Source organism: Protopterus annectens, chromosome 7.part0 (assembly GCF_019279795.1).
Source record: "Protopterus annectens isolate FY-2018-M chromosome 7.part0, PAN1.0, whole genome shotgun sequence".
NCBI classification, from domain to species: domain Eukaryota; kingdom Metazoa; phylum Chordata; order Ceratodontiformes; family Protopteridae; genus Protopterus; species Protopterus annectens.
The window spans coordinates 1,517,985,452-1,518,007,709 of record NC_056739.1 but is presented as its reverse complement, the minus strand read 5'-3'; the positions used below and the strand labels follow the sequence as shown (position 1 = coordinate 1,518,007,709).

At 37.5% G+C, this 22,258-nt stretch overlaps 1 protein-coding gene across 1 annotated transcript in view; it reads right to left on the bottom strand.

The window, feature by feature from the left end:
* The window catches only part of SYN2 (synapsin II), a 1,726,111-nt gene that overhangs the window by 1,052,049 nt on the left and 651,804 nt on the right, over positions 1–22,258 (bottom strand). The window contains exon 2 of the mRNA XM_044078054.1: positions 1,150–1,207. Within this exon, the coding sequence (XP_043933989.1) occupies positions 1,150–1,207 (58 nt within the window). The remainder of the gene's footprint in view (positions 1–1,149; positions 1,208–22,258) is intronic.

Here is a 22,258-nt window from a genome sequence, read left to right as displayed (position 1 = left end):
CTCCATCTACATTTCAGAAAAGTAAGTGATAAGCTGCTCTTTCACTGATAGATTGCAATACAAGAAAGCCCTAATCTAAGATCTAAGATCTAAGAAAGTATACATTTTTTCTACATGTGCTGTTCTGTCTTTCTTTAAAAAGACTTGATGTCATTTGGGTCATTTAGAGTCCCCTGTTATGGCAGGTGTATTGAGCCTGGTGGTGGATAAGTTATCCAAGAAAGTGATTTTTATACACTGAAAAGTTCTTTACCCACTCTGTCCTAGACACTAAGCTGCTAATTATAAAATGCAAGCAGTTTCATTCTTATCATATTCTGTCTCTTATAATCCTTACAAGGACATGATTTCTTTGGTGAATAGCTGGATAACACTGTCTTACACTATTTGTTATTTTCTTACATCGGAGTAAGTATACATGCCATCAAGTGGGGAAATGTTTTATTACTATCATGGGTAGTTTGAAGAATTCATTGTTAGAATATGCATTGTTCTGAGTTGTGCATATTAGCCTGTATAGAAGCAAACATTTAAAAAAATGTTTACTAAATATATATTGGTAAAAAAGATATGTTGGATCTGTTTTATAATAGTATGATATTTTAAAAAGATCGCTAAACCACATATCATACATTCACATAGAAAACGCATTTGATAGAATGTATTAATAAGTATAATAAAAAGGTACGTTCCTGTTATACTTTATTACCTGTACTGACTTGACAGATTGCTTGGCACACTCTAATTGTGGTATCGTATATGTATACTGTATCAAATATGATTTATCTTGTTTGGCATACTGACTGTTTTAATGTTCCACTGGGATTTTTCTGTCAGATGTCCAATATCTAATGCAGATGGTTCCATGTCAGTCACACAAATTCAGTCAACAGTCTAAAAAATTACTGTGTTCCAGTTTGCATTTCTAATTGAATCGCAATTTGTGAAGAGCAGGTAAAAGTTATATTTGCATCACATAAATATGGTGCAAGGTATATGTATTATAATTTAGCTAGGTGGAGCAGTCTAAACTGATGCTACAATCAGCTGTACTGAGGACTGTGGCAGAACAAAGTGCCTGCCGTTTCACATGCAGTATAGAGCAATGTCATACTGTATAATTTTATGTCATTTTATTGCCATACTTACTTGTTCCACTTTGATGTCAAATTCACTGTGAACTTTCTTTCCACGAAAGCACTTGGCCCTGAAAAAAAAACAAGACTATTTGAAGGAAACAATAAGTGTTGAATATTTCTACTGTAAAAAATAAGACATAAAAGAACTTTCCAGCACATTTCAACTACTTTTTTAGAAAATAATATCACTGTTTTAAATTGCCTAATGCTTTGGAATTCTCTTTCTTCAATCTGCAATAAAAGCATAAAAATCTTATGATTTAGTTTTGGCAGGCACACACCCTCCAAAAAGTATGGATCAAGGCTGAAGTGGGAACTCATACTCCTGCCAGTCACATCAAGAACACAGGTTTTCCCAAGATGCAGTGGCTTATATGTTAGCACTTTAAAGCATGACAGGCCGAGGATACACATCAGTGCTATGGGAAGGTCTTTTCCACTGCTCCAGTCAATTTGTATATTAAATATTTCTTTGAAGTTGTGGTATTTGACACATTTCAATGTGTATTCAACATTGTCAACTATGTCAGGTTTTAAGCATTAGGCACGAAACAAGCAAGTTATAGCTGTGCAAACTATATCGGATGACATGCAAAGTCTTTCTCTATTTAGTTAAATAGTTCAAATAGAATGAAGACATATCCAGGCAAAACTGTGGAGCTATGGATATTATTCTAAACTGACATATGATGTTTGATTTTGATGGTCTCCTGATACAAACAGTAACTGCTTTCACATATTATGGGACCTCACCTAGCATTGTATCTCCTTCATGGAGCTATTTAGAACCAAAGTATTTGAAATGTCAGCATACATACTTGTAAATAATAGCACACCATCCTATTACACACATGTGGCAATTTATAAGACATACATAGTGGCTGTTTCCCAAAGACTTTTTATAATGTGCCTAATATTCATATGCAGGACGTCTTCTCATCTTCCCTGATCACTGAAACACGGTTTTGTTATGAAACAGTGAGACTCTACATTATAATGATAAGATCAATAACACAACATCATGGGCAAACCATTTCAGAAAACAGATTAGCCTACAAAACAAAGCAAAAGTATAAGTGTTGAAGTGATGCTTTGCCTGCATAACCTCCAGTATGGGAGATTATATGCTAACTCATAAGTTTCAAAAAAAGTACTTCTCTTTAATTGAAATTGCCCAGTCTCAAAGTGAAAAGCACAAAACAGAGCATATGAAGAAAAAGATTCCTGGTAATATCAATAGCTGACAACCTAAAAATAAGCACTAAAATATGGTATTGAGAGCCTCACTTTCTTCTAACTGCACTTGATAAAATGAAGGCTTCCTTTCCTGGTGCATAAACTTTCACCGCTTCCTCCTGTTCCTTGGTATTCAGATTCAGTTCCCAGTTGGGATGGCTTTTGCACGAAGTTCACAGGCTCTCTCTTTGCCTATATGCTATTTGGCAGAATTTTTAGTATCTTTCCATTTCTCAAAGATTTTCAGATAGGCAAATTGATGATTATTCAAATGGCACCAACGGTGTGTGTGTGTGTGTGTGTGTGTGTGTGTGTGTGTGTGTGTGTGTGTGTGTGTGCGTGCGTGCGTGCGTGTATGTGTGTGTGTGCGTGCGTGCGTGCGTGTGTGTGTGTGTGTGTGTGTGTGTGTGTGTGTGTGTGTGTGTGAGGGTGTGTGTCTGTGTGTGGGTGTGGGTGTATGTGTCTGTGTGGGTGTGGTTGTGCGTTTTAATACATAGATGGATTTTGTCAACTGAGATTTGATAAAGTATGTGAATATACACCTGTAAGTTTAAGGAAAAAGGGTTCACAAATACCAAAACATACTATTACCTAATGATCACAAAAGTTATAGGTTTTGGAGACTCTTTGGGGAACTTGTTAATTTACAAGGTACATAACTTGTTAGATTGGGTTGAACAGAAAATAGAAAGATATCTATGCATATTTCAGTGGCAGATTGCAGATGCCCCCTCCAGTTTTGGCAGACTTCATCATCTTCTGATGACATTTCATTTTGCCCATTCATGGTTTGCCACCACTTTTTATGTTCTTTGGTGGTTATTTTCCTTCTTGTTTGTAAATAAATAAATCAATTGTTTTAAACATGTCACAGTCAGGCTTTTGCATGACTGAAAGAATGTGACTAGAATGAATGGGGGATGTTAGTGCAGGTATACCTACAGTCTGATAATGAAGCTTTTTGCCACCATAAACAAGCAGGGTCCTCTACTTGACAACAGCCTTGCTGTCAGTCTTCTGTGACAAGCCATAGGTGTATGCAGCTTACATATGCCTTCAGACACTTGATAACAGAATAGTTATACATGCTTCTCTAGTCCTAAGGCCTGTAGTGCAAAACAAGAAACATCTGTAGCATGGGTACAGTATCAGGTGTTTGCAGGTGCACTGCAGTGAGAATGTATACATTAAATCAGAGGGAACTATGGATTTTAATAATCAGGTTTATACAGGTGTCCCTGTGCATAAGGAAAAAAAGTGTCTGTTTTTAGATTAAAACATAATTTCTGTGGTTCTTAAAACTCCATGCGCCAGAACACTCAGCACTCTAGCATTTAATGTAAAATTGACAGCTACCTAATTCTTAACTTTAGGGAAGATGCGCTTTTATTAATGTCTTTTAAGTTTCCATAGTATCCACACTGAGCTGCTGTGAATGACACAGGGTAAATTTGGTGCTGCATTTTTTCATTCCAGAAAAGTCAGCTTGCAGTTCACTACCTGCAGAGTTTCTTTATATGATACAATAATTATTCATAATGATGTCATTCATTATAATATAATGCCAAATAAAAATCCTGGCAGGTTTTGTATTGCATATTTCTTATTCTGCATTTTATTTTGTTGTTTTGGGCTGCTTTGTAACTCCTATAGTTTACTTCAAGGGGTCCAATGGAGTGGGTACTGGTTGGTATTTCATGTTCTGAGACTCACCTCTCTTCTCTCCTCTGCAAAAATATATATTTACCTGCTTGTTTGCTCAGGGATATGTACACATTAAAGTTGTAGATGCTGAGCTCATATTTACTAGAAATTGAAAAGTGTTCTCAGGCTTATGCTTCACAGTTCTTTTCTGCTGATTGCATACGTTTGATCCTCATCTTTCCATTCGTTGTAGGAAAGCTTGTTTATCAAGTGCATCATTAAAGAGTCACAGTCGCCTTAGAGATAAGTCCTGGTAACAGAGATTTAACCTAGTTACTGGCAGGTTTGAAAAGTTTGAAGCTTCTCTTATGTCTTTCAGGATGACAGCTGTGAAAGGCAGTTAGTGCTACGACTATGGAACATAGCCATTTTGGGACTGCTAGGAGGTGATCTCACACAGTGCCAGCCGGGAGTGAAATAAAATACATAATGTAACAGAGAATGGGACTAGATCATCTCCTGTACTTCATATCTCTGAGCTCTGCCTCAGTTAGTGAGTGACCAACTTCACACAAGTCATTAACTGACATCCTAGATGGAAAGTAGTGGAATATTCTTCGAGGAGCCATCTTTGGGGTTGAGTACTGGAGTTCAAATGCCATCACTTTTGTACTTAGAGCATACAGTCATTGTTTCTGTTTTTTTTTTAGGTTTAGGTTTAGGTTTAGGTTAGTACTAGGCTAATTGCCCTTCCAAGCCGTTTCAAGCCTAGCCAATTATCCCTTGTGAGACTCAAACCCTGTACCTTGTGTGTGTAAGGCAAACACCTTAACCATTAGGCCACCCTCCCAACCAGTCTGTACTCTTGATCCCTTAGCAAAGGCACAGTAATTGAAGGCAGGATGTCGAAACGCTCTGTCCTCACCCACAACCAATCTCCCTATCTCTTTCTCATGGTTATTGGGTCTGTTTGCACAGGCTGTACTCTTGATCCCTTAGCAAAGGCGCAGTAATTGATGGCAGAATGTTGAAACGCTCTATCCTCACCCACAACCAATCTCCCTATTGCTTTCTCATGGTCATTGGGTCTGTTTGCACAGTCTGTACTCTTGATCCCTTAGCAAAGGTGCACTAATTGAAGGCAGGATGTCAAAACGCTCTATCCTCACCCACAACCAATCTCCCTATCGCTTTATCATGGTCATTGGGTCTGTTTACACAGTCTGTACTCTTGATCCCTTAGCAAAGGCGCAGTAATTGAAGGCAGGATGTCGAAACGCTCAATCCTCACCCACAACCAATCTCCCTATCTCTTTCTCATGGTCATTGGGTCTGTTTGCACAGTCTGTACTCTTGATCCCTTAGCAAAGGCGCAGTAATTGAAGGCAGGATGTCGAAAGGCTCTATCCTCACCCACAACCAATCTCCCTATCTCTTTCTCATGGTTATTGGGTCTGTTTGCACAGGCTGTACTCTTGATCCCTTAGCAAAGGCGCAGTAATTGAAGGCAGGATGTTGAAACGCTCTATCCTCACCCACAACCAATCTCCCTATCGCTTTCTCATGGTCATTGGGTCTGTTTGCACAGGCTCTTCTCTTGATCCTTTAGCAAAGGCTCTGTAACTGAAGGCAGGACATGGAAACACTCTCCTCACCTACCACCAATCTCTCTATCACTTTCTCAGTAATTAGAATCAAGTGAACTCTCACTACACATCCTGTGTTGGTGCACACATTGATGTCCTTGGGATTCTAGGTTGAATGCTCTTTGATTTCTGAAAGGATGTGATCAAGTGAATGTTGTCATGCAGCCTGAAAGAATTCATTGTACATTGCCATAAGTCTCTCCTTCATTCCATGTTCACAGAGGAATCAGGTGTAAACTGGTTACCCTCTTCTGCAACCAGCAGGAAGTGGGTTCCCCTTCACGTCTGGATATACCTGGCAGAAGGATTGAGGTACTTGATTCTGGCACTGGTACAGATAAAAAAAGGCATGGCATTCCCTTCTTGTAGTGCTACCAAGATGCTGCATCCCTAGGAAAGACAAACTCCTCTATGAACAGGTTTTTATCTCATTTCCCTTTTCCCTCAAAAGGATGAACCAAAATTTGAGAAATAAGTCTGAAATACCTGAAGGTATTCCCCATCCCTCATGGAACTGGGTCATGGAAGCACTGCTTGCTGAGGCCTGGAACAATCAATTTCTGAACTTTCTGTTCCTGCAAAGGCTGATCCACTCTATAACTTAATGGAGTTGAATAACATCTTAAGTATCCCATATCAAATTTATATTGATCTTTCTGGACTAGCATAGAGGTCTAAGGAATCACAGATCGTTCCATGTTACTGCTAGATAAGGAGTTCAAGAGTGGAGAGATAAGAGAGTGTTTTCATCTTCCACTTTCTTCCACTTTAGGCTTTCAGGCCTGCCTCAGTTTTATTAAATTGCGCAACTGCGTCTGTAAGAAAATGGCAAATTTCCAGATTCTACAACCTAGCAGTTTCTAGAGAAGACCCATAAAATGTTTTCTGCAGTAGGATTCCATTTCATCCAGAGTAACATCAGTTGTGACCACCAAGAACTTGATTACAAGCTCAAACATTTTTCATTTAAGGAAGAGTTAAAGTAAGTGATTCTGCATGCCTTTTTTAATGGGAGGTCTTCTTTGAGCAGATCGATTAGGATATTACATAAAACCTGCAAAACACAATGCTGGCTTTGCCAACAATGGAGTGCCTTTAAGATGCTCCTACATCCTCTTTGTCTTCTTTTAGACTAGTGAAACAATCAGAGAATGCTAATCAGACATCAGGCATTTATAGCCATACATTGTGTTCCAGGTTGGATGTCTAGGAGACTGGCTTTACAGGAGACTCCACTGTAATCCTGGTTACATCTCAGAATGGCATATGTGATCCAGATTTCTTAGTTTGCTGTGGTTTGGAAAACCATAACCAAGATATGGTAGATTCTGGATGCACTCCTAAACACATATATTCAAAATGTAAGACTTTCTACCATTATAACCTCCCTTAGCAATCCAGCTTGTCTCCAAAATGCTGCAGGTATAGGCACATGCTGTACTCATTAAGGGTACTATAGAGATTATTCCTCCTTCGGAAAGAGACTGGGCTTTTATACCCACATCTTCTTCATTCAGAAGGTGTGAGACTGCACCCTATTTGGATCTCATCAGCTGTAATACTGATAAAGCTGTTATTGCTTCACATACTTGGTTCTCCAGATTTCTTCTTGGCTAGGACATTTTCCATGTCTGCATTTTCTTCATGTGTTTACCTACATTTTTCCTTGGTGCTCTGACTTTTTCCAGTACTCCGAAGACAAGCAACAGGTGAATTGGGCATGAGTGGGAGGCTGTGTGCAACCTGTGATAGACTGATGCCTTTTCTAGGATATGTTTCTCTGCCTTATGACCAGAATATGTTGCAGCTCCATGGTAAGTTTAAATCTGATTAAACATGTTATCAGATAAAGAACTAATTAATAAATCATTGTTAAAATGCATGTCTGTGTGTCAGTCCATGTATCATGTGCGTGCTTATATGCATTTAACGTGTGTGTGTGTGTGTGTGTGTGTGTGTGTGTGTGTGTGTGTGTGTGTGTGTGTGTGTGTGTGTGTGTATGCCTGTAAGGAAGATGGTAGAATGCACCTCCACATAGGCACATAGGACAGACATTGAAGAGCCATTATTTGGGGTAATAACTACTGTGAGACAAAAAATGTATAGACTGTAATTAATATTCTAGTTAGCATCAGCTAATCAAAACCCAGCTTATAAAATTTTAATATTGCAATTTTCTTTCATTGAAAAATAAATGTACTCATGGACATATATGCACATGTATGCATGTGCATGTTATTGTGTCTGTGTGCACACGCCTGCATGTTTGAGCAAGAGAAAGAGAGAGAGAGAAATAAATATCTTACAAGATGGTTTAACACAGAAAAATGACTGGTGCCAAAGTCACAGACTAAATCTCAATGCTAAGAAATGCATTATAGTGTCTTTTGGGAAAACTGCCACCCACGCTAATTACTCCATTTACAAGACACCCCTAAAAGTTGACACAGTAATCAGGGAATAGAGAACATACACAGTAATCTGGCGTTTGACCAATATGTGGCCAAGGTAGTAAGAAAAATCATACTACGTCTTCCAGCTTATAAGTAAGGGCATGGAATCCAGGTCCAAGGAAGTTGCAGTACCACTTTATTTGGCCCCTATGAAACACATCTGCATGTGCCTGACCATATATATGCAACAGACGGAATGCTCACAAATGCCCAGAAAAGATTCTTACCAGGAGAATCAAGGGTATAAACACATTGTCCTATTTAGATCACCTTAAAGCCTATCTCTATACTCTGGAAAATAGACAGTATCAGAACTAACCAAGGAATTAAATTTTGCTTGTGGCATAAATAAGACATCTTGAAGAGACAAATAAGTGTCTCAGAGGATACCTATGCTTTGGAACAGGCTCCCCATCCATGTGAAGCAGAATCAACCCATACCCTACTTAAGCCGAAATTTGACCAATGGATGGGAAATAGAAAATTCACCCCGGGTATGGTCCCCATGTATCTGATAGATAGAGGCAGACCATAATGCCTAAACTAACATACTCACCCCCTACATAACCTCTAGAAACTTCCTAACAAACATACCCCCTCTTAATAAGCACCAGTGATACACAGGGACACAATTGGGCTGGATTGCATGGCTATGCTTATAAAGGCCCTAGTAGTTGTTAGCCTAGAATACACCTATGAACCTATAATAGATAATTATGGAGATGAAAGGCACACTTGATTAAAAGGGTGCAAGTGCACTTTACGAAGAGGCCTACTGTAAAATATTTTATTTCCCTGGGATGGATATCATCTTTTCTCTTGCATAATGTGACAATAGGAGGTACTGCCAGCCATGCCAGTAGAAGTAGGGCACTGGATGTGTAATATATGCCAGCACAGCTAGCTGGAAATTTGTAACTAATCATATGTAATTTGTATATCAAACTGATTTGTACAGATGCTTGTGCTGAAAATGTATTTGTGAAGTTTGCTTGTGTTAAAATGTATCAACAGTGTGCTATGCTGGAAGGAAATTAAATGTACAAGTATTATTGTAACTGAATTAAATATATGTATTGTAACAGCATATCCTGGGAGAGAAGAAGTTAACCCACCTGACTTTGAAAAAATATTCTTTAAATTAAATTACTTTATGGGTTAAGCCATAAAGATGTTATCCCACAGTTTTGAACTAAGCCAAAGACACAATGTATGTGCTAGAGAATAGGTTGTAGCTCCTGTAGGAAGAGTGGAATGTCTTTTTTCTTTTTATGACTTCCAGCAGCTGCACCACATCTGACCAATGCTCTATCTGTGTGTATTGTAGCACATAGGTGCTAAACCTTGATAGCTTCTGGTGTGGTGATAGCATGTGAAACAGAGTCAGATGACCAGGTGTATGTGATGTCATTCTGTACTGATACAATGTTTTAATATTAGAGTAGACTGAAGTCTCAGCAGTATTCTTCATTCTCTCTTGGATCTGACAACAAGGACCACTCACCCATCTTGCCTTGCTCTGTTCAGTAAGTATTAACAGTAATTATTTTAGTCAATCAGGAATAAATAGTGAGACTAGCTAAATGCTGTTTTTCTATAACTGTGTAAAACTATCCATCAGTGTTATTTTTAATAATCCCTGGAAATGAAACTCTGGTGTTTACTGTAAATAGATATTTAGTATTTTCATGTTCGTTTATTATTTATTATTAAATATATTTAAATGTTTCATTGTGACTGGTCCTTTTTAGAAAATATTTATTTTTTGAGATTATTTGCACATATTCATTTGGTGATAACTCTGGCAACTCCTGAAAGCTGGCTGTTTGGTCAGTATTACCATTTGTATTAATATTAATTTCACTCGGTATAACTGGATATCCTTTTAAGAACCTTATGGTAACTAATGGTGGTAGTGAAACTACCTTATAGTCTGGACAGAAGGTGGCATAGATAGCAAATCTGTGCCAGCCTTAATTGGAGAAGGGACACAAAGCACTGGTTTCACAGAGAGGGTGCTGGAGGACTTGGCTTGGGCACTCAGCTGAGTACCTAACCCTAGAGCTTTGCCAGTGGGTAATCTTATTGGGGACCTGGAGGGAGACAGATGGAGACACCCAGACCCCAGGTTGAGTGTGTGCCCTGTGTGCTCTTAATGGAAATTGTGCTTGATCCAGTGAGGTTTGCATCTGGAAATACTGAGTGTATCCATTTGTATTCCAAATGAACATCCCTCTAAAGTGTCTGTGATGAGGATTCAGGCTCCTTGATTATTGGACCAGAGTGGGGATGTTGCATATTTCTTTCACCCCTTTGAAGACTCAAGCTATTCAAAATTGAGCAAACTGATTGGACAGCCCGACCACTATGCCTATTGCAAATCAAGTATATACCAATAGAAAAAAGTCCATCCATTGAAGTATCATTGAGCTGCTAGACTTTTTGATTGGTATGTACTTTAATACAAAATATACAAAATATGAGAAAAATCAGATACACTCTGCAAAACTAAAACAGAAACATGCCTGATTTTCCTCTTAATTTTTGGCTGTCCCAGTAAACAACTGTTTTTAACATCTCAAAAAATAAACAAACAACAATGGAGATTCTGTTTTCCCTATCACTACTCCTGCACTGATGTACTGTGCAAGCATGGGAACATAAGTGCCATACACATGCTCAGTACATCAGAATAGCAAAGATAATGTGGAAGAAGACAGATGTTCCCTTATACAATTGCATTATTTAAGTAAGATAAGTAATTTCTTTCTTAGATAATGTTATTGTATAAAAGCAATAATGTACTCCTGTCTATGAGTACTGTATATCAGGATTTAACCATCAAACCACACCAACTGTGAATAAATCCTTATGTACCCATCCACAGCCATGGATTATTGCTTTACTAAACAATGCAAACTACTTTATTCTTGAAAAAAAAAAAAACTTTCTTTTTGAGGGACATTCCCAGGGAATGAGTAATAAATGTACATTAAGATAATATATGATTTCAAATGTTAAGTAATTATTGTTTCCATGAATACTAGGCACAATGGACATTAAGAAGCATTAGATATATTTTGGATTCATTCTGCTCATGGAGTGTCACAGAATTTTGTTTTCATTTTTCTTATATTAGTGGGATCATTGCACTGAGTAGTCACACAATAATATTTATGTACCTGAGACTAGCAGCAAACTAATGATGCTAAATAGCAAACAGGCTAGTACTTGGAAATGAAGAACGTGTCACCAGTGAAGCACGACACTGTAATCTGTTTTTTATTACTGTTAAGAATGAACCAAGAATTACCAGATGAAGGTCTACACTAAATCAGTTGCAACCACTTTATTGATCACTTATGTTTTATCATACAGTATTTGTGGCAGAAGGAAGCTATTTAATTTTAACATTGTAGCAGCTACAATAAATCATATATATGATTATTGCTGATATTTTGATACACAAATAAAAAATGCTAGCATAAAAAAATCCATTTAGAATTACATTATTTAGTGTGTAGTGGAATCAGTTACACAAATGCTTGTTTCCTCTTTATTTCTCTTAATACTTATAAAGTAGCTGTATTATTGTCTAACTTCAAAAACTTCTATAAGGAATTCTTCCTTTCTTGCTCATTTCCAAACTACACCTGAAAGCAGCTTTCATTGCTGGGGTGCATGAACTAAAAATAAACAAATATGCAGTGTTTGAATAAATTTCTTTATTCACTTCCTTTCATCTATTATGGAAAGCTATAATGTCAGTGTAATAAGTATGATAGATCAAGTTTCCCTGTCCCCAACTAAAGATTCCATCTCATTATGAGAAATTGTCAAGTGTTTGCAGGACAGCCAAATAATATAATTCCTCCAACATATCCTGGGGCCTTCTGCCATTGGACCATGCCTAATGCAGCTCAATGGGAATCACTGATTGAGTATATTAGAAGATGACCAAATCATCTTAGATTGCTCTTTTCAATTTAATAAAGCAGTACTTTTACTCCAAAACTATTGTAGTCCCTGTCCTCCTTACCTATCATAATAGTTAAGCCCAGGGACTCTAAGGAGAAACACCATTTCCATGACAAGTACCTATGATATTAGTTTTATTTTCACTATGCACAATTCCTGACCAAAGAAAATTATGTGGATGCAGAAAACTTGATAGACCAAGAGCTTTATCCAAGATCTCACCTCCGAATTGGTCATCACCACCTTGTTCATTACCCAAAAGAATGCAGTTCTGTCAGAGCTTTCTTACTGCCTTACTAACACACATGTTCTGATCTTTCTGTCATTCATGAGATGTAAATTTCTCCAGTAAAGGTAGCTTTCACCATGAAAAGAAAATCTCTGTTTTTATGGTGATGGGAGTAACATAAACACAGAATTGGAGTAGCTTGTTCACAACCCAGATACTTGACACTCAGAAGTGAAACACTTGAGTGCATGTTAGAGATCACAGCCAGATGAAGCCAAATGATATTGCCTGCAAGCAGCAAGTCCATAGACTGGACACCTTCTCTATCTCAACTACGTGTAGGCACCTATCACCTATCAATAAAAGTAATGGAAAAACAAAATGAGAAGATAAATATTTAATTCCACCTTGAAAAGAATCTCATATCTGACACAGTTACTACATTCACACAGATACCAGATGGAATACAAGGGCTGCCTAGTATCCAGTACAGGCTCTTTCATGGCTAATTCCTGAGAATATGGTCATATGACTTCTTCAGATTCACAAAAATAACTGCAGACTGGGTTTAATAACTCCCATGACCCCCTCATAAAATTTTGTAAATCTAAAGCATTCTTCAAGCCTACAAAATTAATTGTAGGTTGGGTTAATCAGCTCCCATGACAACCTCATAAAATTGTGGAAATTTAAAGATTTCCTCAAGTCCAGTAAAAGTGTAGACTGGGTAAGTCAATTCCCATGATCTTTCATGATTCTGTATAATTCCAGATACTTGTTTCATAGCCCTAGATGATGGACAGACTATTGATTATGTAGAATCTGTGGTTTTTAGGCTGGATTAACACTCTTCTCCAGCACTCTGGAATAGATTTAGACAAAAAGAATGCATTTTTTTTGCTATTCTACTTTTGAGTTGTTGGGGCCATTAGACTGAGATTTGCACAGGGAGCCTGATGACCTAGCTATGATTCTGGGATCAGTGGTCAGAAATGTTTTCCATATCATCTTGGACACCACAAGTCAATATTTTTTCATGACTTTTTTTCAGATGTAATAACTTTCACTTCAGCAACTATTTTCTTGGCCTGCTGGTATGTGTCAGTCCTCACTGGGCATTGTGCGAAATACAGTCTTCAGCACTACATGTTATAATTTTATGGAAAGGATGTAAATACATATCTAAATACATAGTTAATTTATTGACAACATCAAATTGGGTAGACATGTTTTTTTTAATCTGAGTTCAGATCATGTTTTCATGAATCATTATCATTTGTATTATCATTCAAGAATATTAATAATAGTGTACAGCGCATGTAGTGTTTATATTAAGATCCAAAATAAAGTTCCCATACAGTACTATCCAAAACACACTCCATTGCATAAAGTTAAAAAAAAAATGATCATCAAAAATCATATTGATCTATACTTAGCAGCACCAACTAAATATCACATTTTAATTTTGTCCTATTAGTTTTGCAGGTGAAATGCTATTGCTATCATAAGCAGAGAGCAATGATCAATCTCACTGCATCATGCTGTGCTGCTTTCTACAGGTAATGTTTTCCTGAGTAGGATGGCCACTCCATTCCTAACCCTCAGGTGTAAGGCCAGTTGATGTCTGCAGCCACATGAATAAGTTTAAATACAGGAACTGCCCACTTTGAGATATAATCAATCAAACAGCTCCTGCAGTTCTCATTTTTCAGATATGACAATTCCAGAAAACATACTCGACAAATTAACTGATCTGAAGAATGATGCTCTGTAAAGAATCCTATTTTTTTGAGGTTACAGTATGACATGTACATAGTGGGACTGACAAACATTCCTGATATCACTGCAGGTGATTTTCCTCGAAATGAATACTTCTAATAATGAGACCTCACAATGTGCACTGTGATTTTGGAACAGCTGTCCTTGTGGTATAAACTTCTTTGTTACTTGACATTCAGAACCTTTCATTAGGTAGATCAAAAGTCAGCATTGCATCAAGCCATAATCTATGGGATACTTTATGCATCTTTACGGGTGATCAGCTGACTGCACTTCCTGAACTAAACCTTAAATAATAGTCTATTTATCACAGAAAATTAATAGTGCTGCCTTTCTCTGTCTTTGGCTTTCTACTGGAAGAAAGTATTAACTTATCTTCATGACTTGTTTCAGTACGTCTTGTCAAATTAGCAGTCCATATAGCTAAACTAAAAGAGAGTTAATAAAATGTAACAATGTGCACGCTATTAAGGGGTGCAGCACTCCTGAGGAGCTGTTTATCAGATGAGACTTTCAGCTGGGGTTCTATCTGCATAAGCTACTGATATTCATGCAAAAGTTTCCATGACATTTTTCCTAAGCATCCTAGCTCAATCACCCCTAGATATGATGATTAGTAGCCTGCTAAAAAAATAAATCTGCAACTGTATTCCATTAGACATGCTCATCTACTGAATAATATGTAAAGCCTATATATTTTATTAATTCAACCATTTTATGTAACATCATATCATAACATATGCTAAATTCGTAATTATCCGATGTCTACAGTCTGTAGAGCATGTACAATAATGCATCATTTTTAAAATGTTAAATATACAATGTTGAGTAATTCCTTCCTATAGTCAGTGAATCATCATTTAGCTTTACTCTTGGGGTGAATTACTCGGCATCCATGTCTCAAACATGTAATAAGCAAGTTACGATCAAAGACCCAGTTAATTATCCCTATAATCAATACCTCTGTAATATAATCAATTTTAATTCTTATTAAATCCATATCAGCATTCTTGAAGGACACAGATTTAGAAGGTTATTCTCTTTTCTGTAAGTATCTGATGATTACAGTTGTTTTAAATGAACTAAAACTTGGCTGTGGCTAGAAAGATGTCTTTGGTTCAGTTCCTTTATCTGTTTCGTCGTAGACTGTCTTTTAAACAAACATGAACTAGCATCACCATTAAGTACCCTATTCAATCACAGCCTAACCACAGGTTATGTTCCTGTGGAATGGAGAACAGTAACAATTATTCCCCTCCACAAAGTCAGCTTAGCAACAGACCCATGGAATTATAGACCCATAAGTCCGACCAACCTCATCTGTAAAGCCATGGAATGTATCATCACTGACCTCATAAATAAAGACATAGGCAACTTCCAAACCCTAGATCCAACCCAATTTGACTTTGCCAAGGGCAGATCTTGCCTGTTAAACCTGGTAGATTTCTTTAAAAAATTTGATCAGGGCCATTGATGAGGGCAAATTATTGCACACAGCATACCTCAGTTTGGCCAAGGCCTTCAACTCAATTCCACACTCAAGCATTACCAGTAACTTAGCAAATTGAATGCAAACCCCTTTCTTGTAAGATGGGCTGCCAACTGGCTCACAAACCAGTCATACACTATCAAAGTGGGTGATTCCACATCAGCCAGCAGACCTGTCACCAGTAGGGTGCCACAAGGGTCAGTGCTGGGCCTCCTACTGTTTGGTATATACTTCTTATAAGTTCAGGCCAAACCTAAGGGGCTGTGGCTGACCAAGTTTGCAGATGACTGCAAACTGGGTGCAATCACTGAATCCCCAAATGATGATAGTATACTCCAGGAGGGTCTCACACAGACCAACAACTGGTGTATTAGTCACAGTCTCAAACTGAATGCAGAGAAATGCATCATCATTCCCTTTGGCACAAACAATGTCCCTTCACACTATCAAATCAACAATAGCCTAAGTACCCATGAAGTGGTAAGGGACCTGGGAGCACAAGTAGACTGCAACTGTAATTTTGACCATCATGTGTCTACTGTAGTAAGGAAGGCCTTCTACGTAGCACACATGATTAGCAAAGGCATCACCTCTGTAACAAAGGAAGTTATAACCCCTATATACTTGTCATTAATCAGGCCGATAATTGGGTATAATGCCCCTTTTGGCATGTACCACGCAAAGCACCTGCAGCAATTCAAGAGACCTCAGAGGTTTCTAACAAAGAAGATGAAGGGATTCCAGTGTATGACTTTGTTAGAAACCTCTGAGGTCTCTTGAATTGCTGCAGGTTCTTTGCGTGGTACATGCCAAAAGGGGCATTATACCCAATTATCAGCCATATTAATGAGTATCGTAAGCCGCGGTGGTGCAGTGGTAGCATTGTTGCTTCACAGCAAGAGGCTCTCCCATTTGATTCTCGGCTGGAGCGCCTTCTCTATGGAGTCTGCATGTCCTCCCTGTGGTCGAGTAGTGTTAGAAAGACATGCGTGAATGGACGTGCCTTCGTTGAAGGTTGGGCGTCGAGCTGGCACCACGGCACCCTAAAAATCTACTGCCAATCATTAGCGGGCCAGAGTTCCGCTGTGGTGACCCCTAACCAGGAAAAGCTGAAAGAAAAACAACAACTATATTTAGTATCGTATAGTCTTCTTAAGGGAGACTCATGCCTGGCTTACAGAGCAATCTCCAACCTAAACCTAATGAATTTGCTGCACATCCATATATCAAACAGGACTAGAGCTACCCATTCCAGGGACCTAAATATGGCCTGCAACTTGAACAGGATGTCCTGGAGGGACAGATTTGTCTCCTAGTGGCTGCTGCATCTTTGGAATAGGCTGCCAATTCATGTGAAACAGAGCACCTCTATGACACTGTTCAAAAGGAACCTGGACGAGTAGATGAGGCACTGTAAATTCATACCAGGGATAGCACCCACAACCCTCCTGGACATGGGCAGTCATTACTAAATACAATCCTGTGCATTGACTAGAGTATCTATAGTTTTACATTGGGATGAAATGGCTAGGCTTGAAATGACCTCCGGACTGATAACATAGTAACCTCCTATCATCCTATTCATTAAAATGGATGGATGGATGGATGGATGGATGGTATTTAACAGATGCAGCAAAAATAGACATGGAAAATTGATTGGTTTATTATTGTGTTACCTCAAAATACAAATATAAGTACTGCCCCTTTTCATTCATTCTGGTCCAGTGCATATTTCATATATGTCTCCAAATGGGTCTGACTGGCTGTGAATGAGATATTACTTCCCCTTAAGTGATTACCTTCAGATGAGTGAAGAAGATCACTTTGTGAAGTTATATAACATTTTTCAGGGAGCAGAGCACAGCAGCTAGAATCCCTTCAGAAAGTAATCCGCATATCTTTCTGCATTACTGTTCTTTTGAAAACATAACATATTTAGTGGCAGTGCCGGTACTGTCAATGTATAAACCTCTTGGTTTTTAGCAGACAGCTAGATTTCTGAGTGTAAGGAATGATGTGACAGGTCAAGATAGACAACTAAACTCAATACAGAAATTTCTAAACATCGAAGAAACGAATGGAAAAAAAGAGACTTTATATAAAAACACTGAATGTACAGGTAATACAAGTGGAAGCGGTCAACAAAAGCCATTGCCAGACTTGCCTATTGCAGTAGCATTGAGAATTTCACTTGAGCTTTATATTACCTCCATAAAATGGTCACAGATTTTCTTAGAATTTTGCTTTGCAGACTGCAATGTCTGAAACTGCAGGGAACGTTATTATGTTTAAGAGTATAACAATATGACGTCATAAGGAACAAGCAGTGATATACAAGCAAAGAAAAATAATTACAATGACACCAAAGCAAACGTGAGACATATTCAGTGCAAAAGGACAGCAGTACTGGTACCTCTGAGGAATTTTCATAAGAAATAATAACTAGAAATTAAAACATAAAACTAAAAAATGCAAATGAGTAATTTATGTATGTGTGTGTACATGTGTGAGGGAAGAGTGGCTATATTTGTTCCAAAATTCCTTGCAATTTGTGACCTGCCCCCAATTTTGTCCAAGTGCTACTGGACTCACAGCACAAGTAAAAATATTATAAATGTTACAAACAGTTTAATTAACATGCAATGTAATAACAAAGTCACAGTCAAGAAGTTAAGTGAGACAATTTAAGAAAATATTCAGGTTGCTATTAAGGCAGTTGCTCATGAAACTTTTTTTTGCAAACACGGTCTGTTTCAGAACATGGGGATATGCTATGTTTTAGTTTTTTTTTTTTTTTTCAATATTCTCCATGCAGTGAAGTTTCTTAAAACCAGATGGCAGTAGAAATTAAGCAAAAATGTGACAGATACGTACAAAAGAGGATTATTTATGCACAAATGTACAGTGGCAATTTGAAACAGAAACTAGCATGTAATTATGCTGGCCAGCCTGCGAATGTTATGAGCAGATTACAGTGAAAATGCTCTAATGAAATAATGCCTGAATCATTGCGCTGTGCTTCTACAGAGATTTCTTTAAGCCGTAAGGTTTGGTCTGGCTTATTTCATCTTATTATTAATCACTGCTTGGGGTTTAACAACAAGCAGGATATAGGTAAAAATCTAATTTCCAGCAGGACATAATTAATTTGAGCTTTAACATAAGCACCTCGGGACAAGTTATTGCTGCTAAAACTATATGCTTTAATGCGCAAGATTTTATAAGACATTCTATTTTTTGGGGGGGGGGTGAAACTGTCTCAGGCATAGGCATGCACAAACACAGACACACACAGACACACATAAACACACATACTCACAAAGACACACACACACACACACACACACACACACACACACACACACACACACACACACACACACACACACACACACACACACGCACACACACACACACACACACAAGACCAGCAGCATCCTGAAAATTTGTAAAGTAATCAAAGCTTATTACCAAATTTCTGTTGCATGGCTATACTACCAGGAAACAGCAGCTAGCTACTGATCAGTTATGCTTACAGTGATTTTTAAATGTGAAGAAATACTTTCCTACTGGGTTCACATTTTAACTTTGAAATACCATACTGTGAGAAAATGTCTAAAGTCTGATATTGCTTTACAGATGCAAGATACAGCAATTGCATAACACAGATGCGGGCTTTTAGCCCCTACATCAAATGTGCAGTGGGGTTGTTTTCGTATGTAATAGTGATTTTTGAAGGGCACTGTTTTTAAATGTTAATCATACTTATATTTTTGAAGTTACGGGATTTGCAAAATGGTTTCTCAAACTTGTACTACTTTGGCTTGCAACTGTGGTAGGTAATTTTATAGTAGATTTTATAGTAGATGCCTGTAAACTCACTGTCAATTGAAGCTGCATGCATCTTATCCAAACATATTAACGCACCATTTAACCATTTTCATCTTCGGCGGTAACATGAATTAAGCAATCGATTGTAATGTGGAGAGAGAGGGAAAATAAATGCATGCACTGTTTGAATATGTGAGATGCTAGTACTTATGGGGTTCTTTCAGTTGTGAAAATTAAGTTGGAAGAATATGTATTATTTATTTATAAATTGTGCATGCAAAATAATATATTATTTTGTCAAAATACTATTCAGTTCATAACTTAACTGCCTTGAAATAATGTGGGTTTTAAAATGTGTAATTTATTTATATAATATCACAAGACTCATCTAATTATTTTATTAGCTGCCATCACTCATCACTGTTTATGTACTTTTATATTTGTTTACTGAACATAAAGTCATGTTGGTTTACTAAACATGTATTTTATTCAGTGGAAGTTAGGATAAAATCCATTGAAAAGCAGACTGTAAGCAAGAATGCTCATAAACTACAGACTACAGTCTACACATAATATAAAGTAAAGCCATCAGGAGGGAAAAGGGGTCCAGGCAGAGTGAGTAACTGCATGTTTAATGTCAGTGAAGAGCCAAAAAACATGAAGAGATACTTTTTAGAACAAGGTCAATCACGTCATTCTTTGTATCACTCTACAAAAAGGCAGATGGTTACCAGTAGCCTCCAGATCCAATTTATTGCTGGCTATACTTATTTTCAAACTGATGTTTGAAGTTTACTGTCCACTTTGGAAAAAAAATATTACACATCAGAGAAGTGACCCACTCCCTTCTATCAAGTGATGCTCTGCATTAAGTGAGACTCCAATTCAAAGGTACCACCAGTGGAAGTGACGTTTATAAAAAGTCTGATCTTAAAGGCTTCAAACTAGAGCTCAAAAAGCATCTCACCAAAGAAAATAAATGTAAATGTAATAGAGGTCCAGGCTAAACCTTTCATGATAATTTTCTCCTCAGTTTTTTTTTCATCTATTCAGCCACGTGGGAGAGAGGTCAGCTTTTGTCTGTGAAGGACATTGTGCTTGTGAACTTGGTTAGGATATATTTTCATGATATATGCCATCATTTTTTGTAATTTTTTTTTTATATTTCTTTGTATTTATACTGTGTGACTCCTTGGTGTAAAGTGTTTCCTGTACATGATGTCATTTTGTGCTATTATATTGCATTTATGTATAATATATGCATATATATATATATATATATATATATATATATATATATATATATATATATATATATATATATATATACATATATATATATATATCTATAGATATATGGCATTGATGTTGCTACTCACGTCTTTCATCTTGCCTTTTTTTAATGTTCCTAAACTTGCAATGTAACTTGGTATGGTTATGATATACGTATATTATTATTTTTTGACATCATCTTTTTTATATGTTTTTGGAGCTTTGTTGATACTTTTAATGATTATCTTCAAGGCATTAATGTTGTTATTCATGTCTTTTTATCTTGCCCTTTATTATGTTTTGAAACTTGCAATGTAACTTGATTTTGTTATGATATATGTATATTATTTTTTTTGGCATCATTTTTTTTATCATGGGTTTGTGGAGCTTTTCTCCTCAGGTCTCCACTGAAAACGGCCCCAGCCCAAGTGGACTAACCTGGTTAACAAAGGACAAATAAATATATATATATATAATAAATAACTTCCTCCTTCCTTGGTCCTGGCCTTTACTGAAAAAGATCTTTGGACCAGTCCAAGTAACCAGTTAGCAAATGAAGATGTATAATCAAGTTCTTTAGACATTCTATACTGCAGGTATTACATTCCCATACTAAAGTAGTTCTTTGACACCATGGTGAAATCATAAGTACCTGAAACTATGGCCACTTCGTGCAAAGACCGATACAGTGAGACTTTCCGAGGCTGACACATCTGACTTTTCTAAAGTGTATGAACACCAAACAGCTCTTGAAGGTTGGACAGTGACTTGTTCCAAGTCACAGCTGTTAACTGGAGCAAAAAAAAAAAAAACATTTGGAATGATCTACCTGGATATAAGATCCCCTCAACAGCCACAGGTGCACATAGTTTTTCAAAGCAGTTATTTATTGTACCACAGAGCCATCTTTGACTGTGAGACACTATAGAATATCACTCTACAACAGCTACCATCTCACTCTTAAAGATAGGAAGGTGACAAATGTCTCAGATAGGATAAATAGCAAACTAAGTCAGATTGTGGTCAGTACCCCTCCATATACCAAATTATTTCTTAATGTAGAAAGAATATAACAGTAATGGCATTGCCATAAATATAGGTAGCCAAAATTGTCATGTTAGTATTCAGTTTAATGTCAAGGATGAAGTACAGGGAATTTTGTAAAACACACTGAATTTCAGCCACATACAGAACCGTCATTCTTCATAGCCTCACCAAACTCCTCAGATGCTAGGGTCTTCATTTCAGTGACTGCCGTGGCCACAACCCTCCTGGCCTGTCAGCACCTACTGGTTAAATATACAGGTCCCCAAGGCCACCCTTCCCCACTAGTATAAGTCTGGAACAGATTCCATTCAGATGTCGTGTTCCTAATCTTTTCTAGAATAGAGGAGAAGCTCTTGCAAAGATGGAAGTTGAACCTCATTCCATGCAAAGCATTTGTTAACTTTCCCGGGATGCTGTTACTGCATGTATGGATTTTCCCAATTTGTTTCAGTCCTGTCCTTGCCTTTTCACCCATCTCATCACCGAGTATTTCTCAGTAGACTCTTCATTATTTC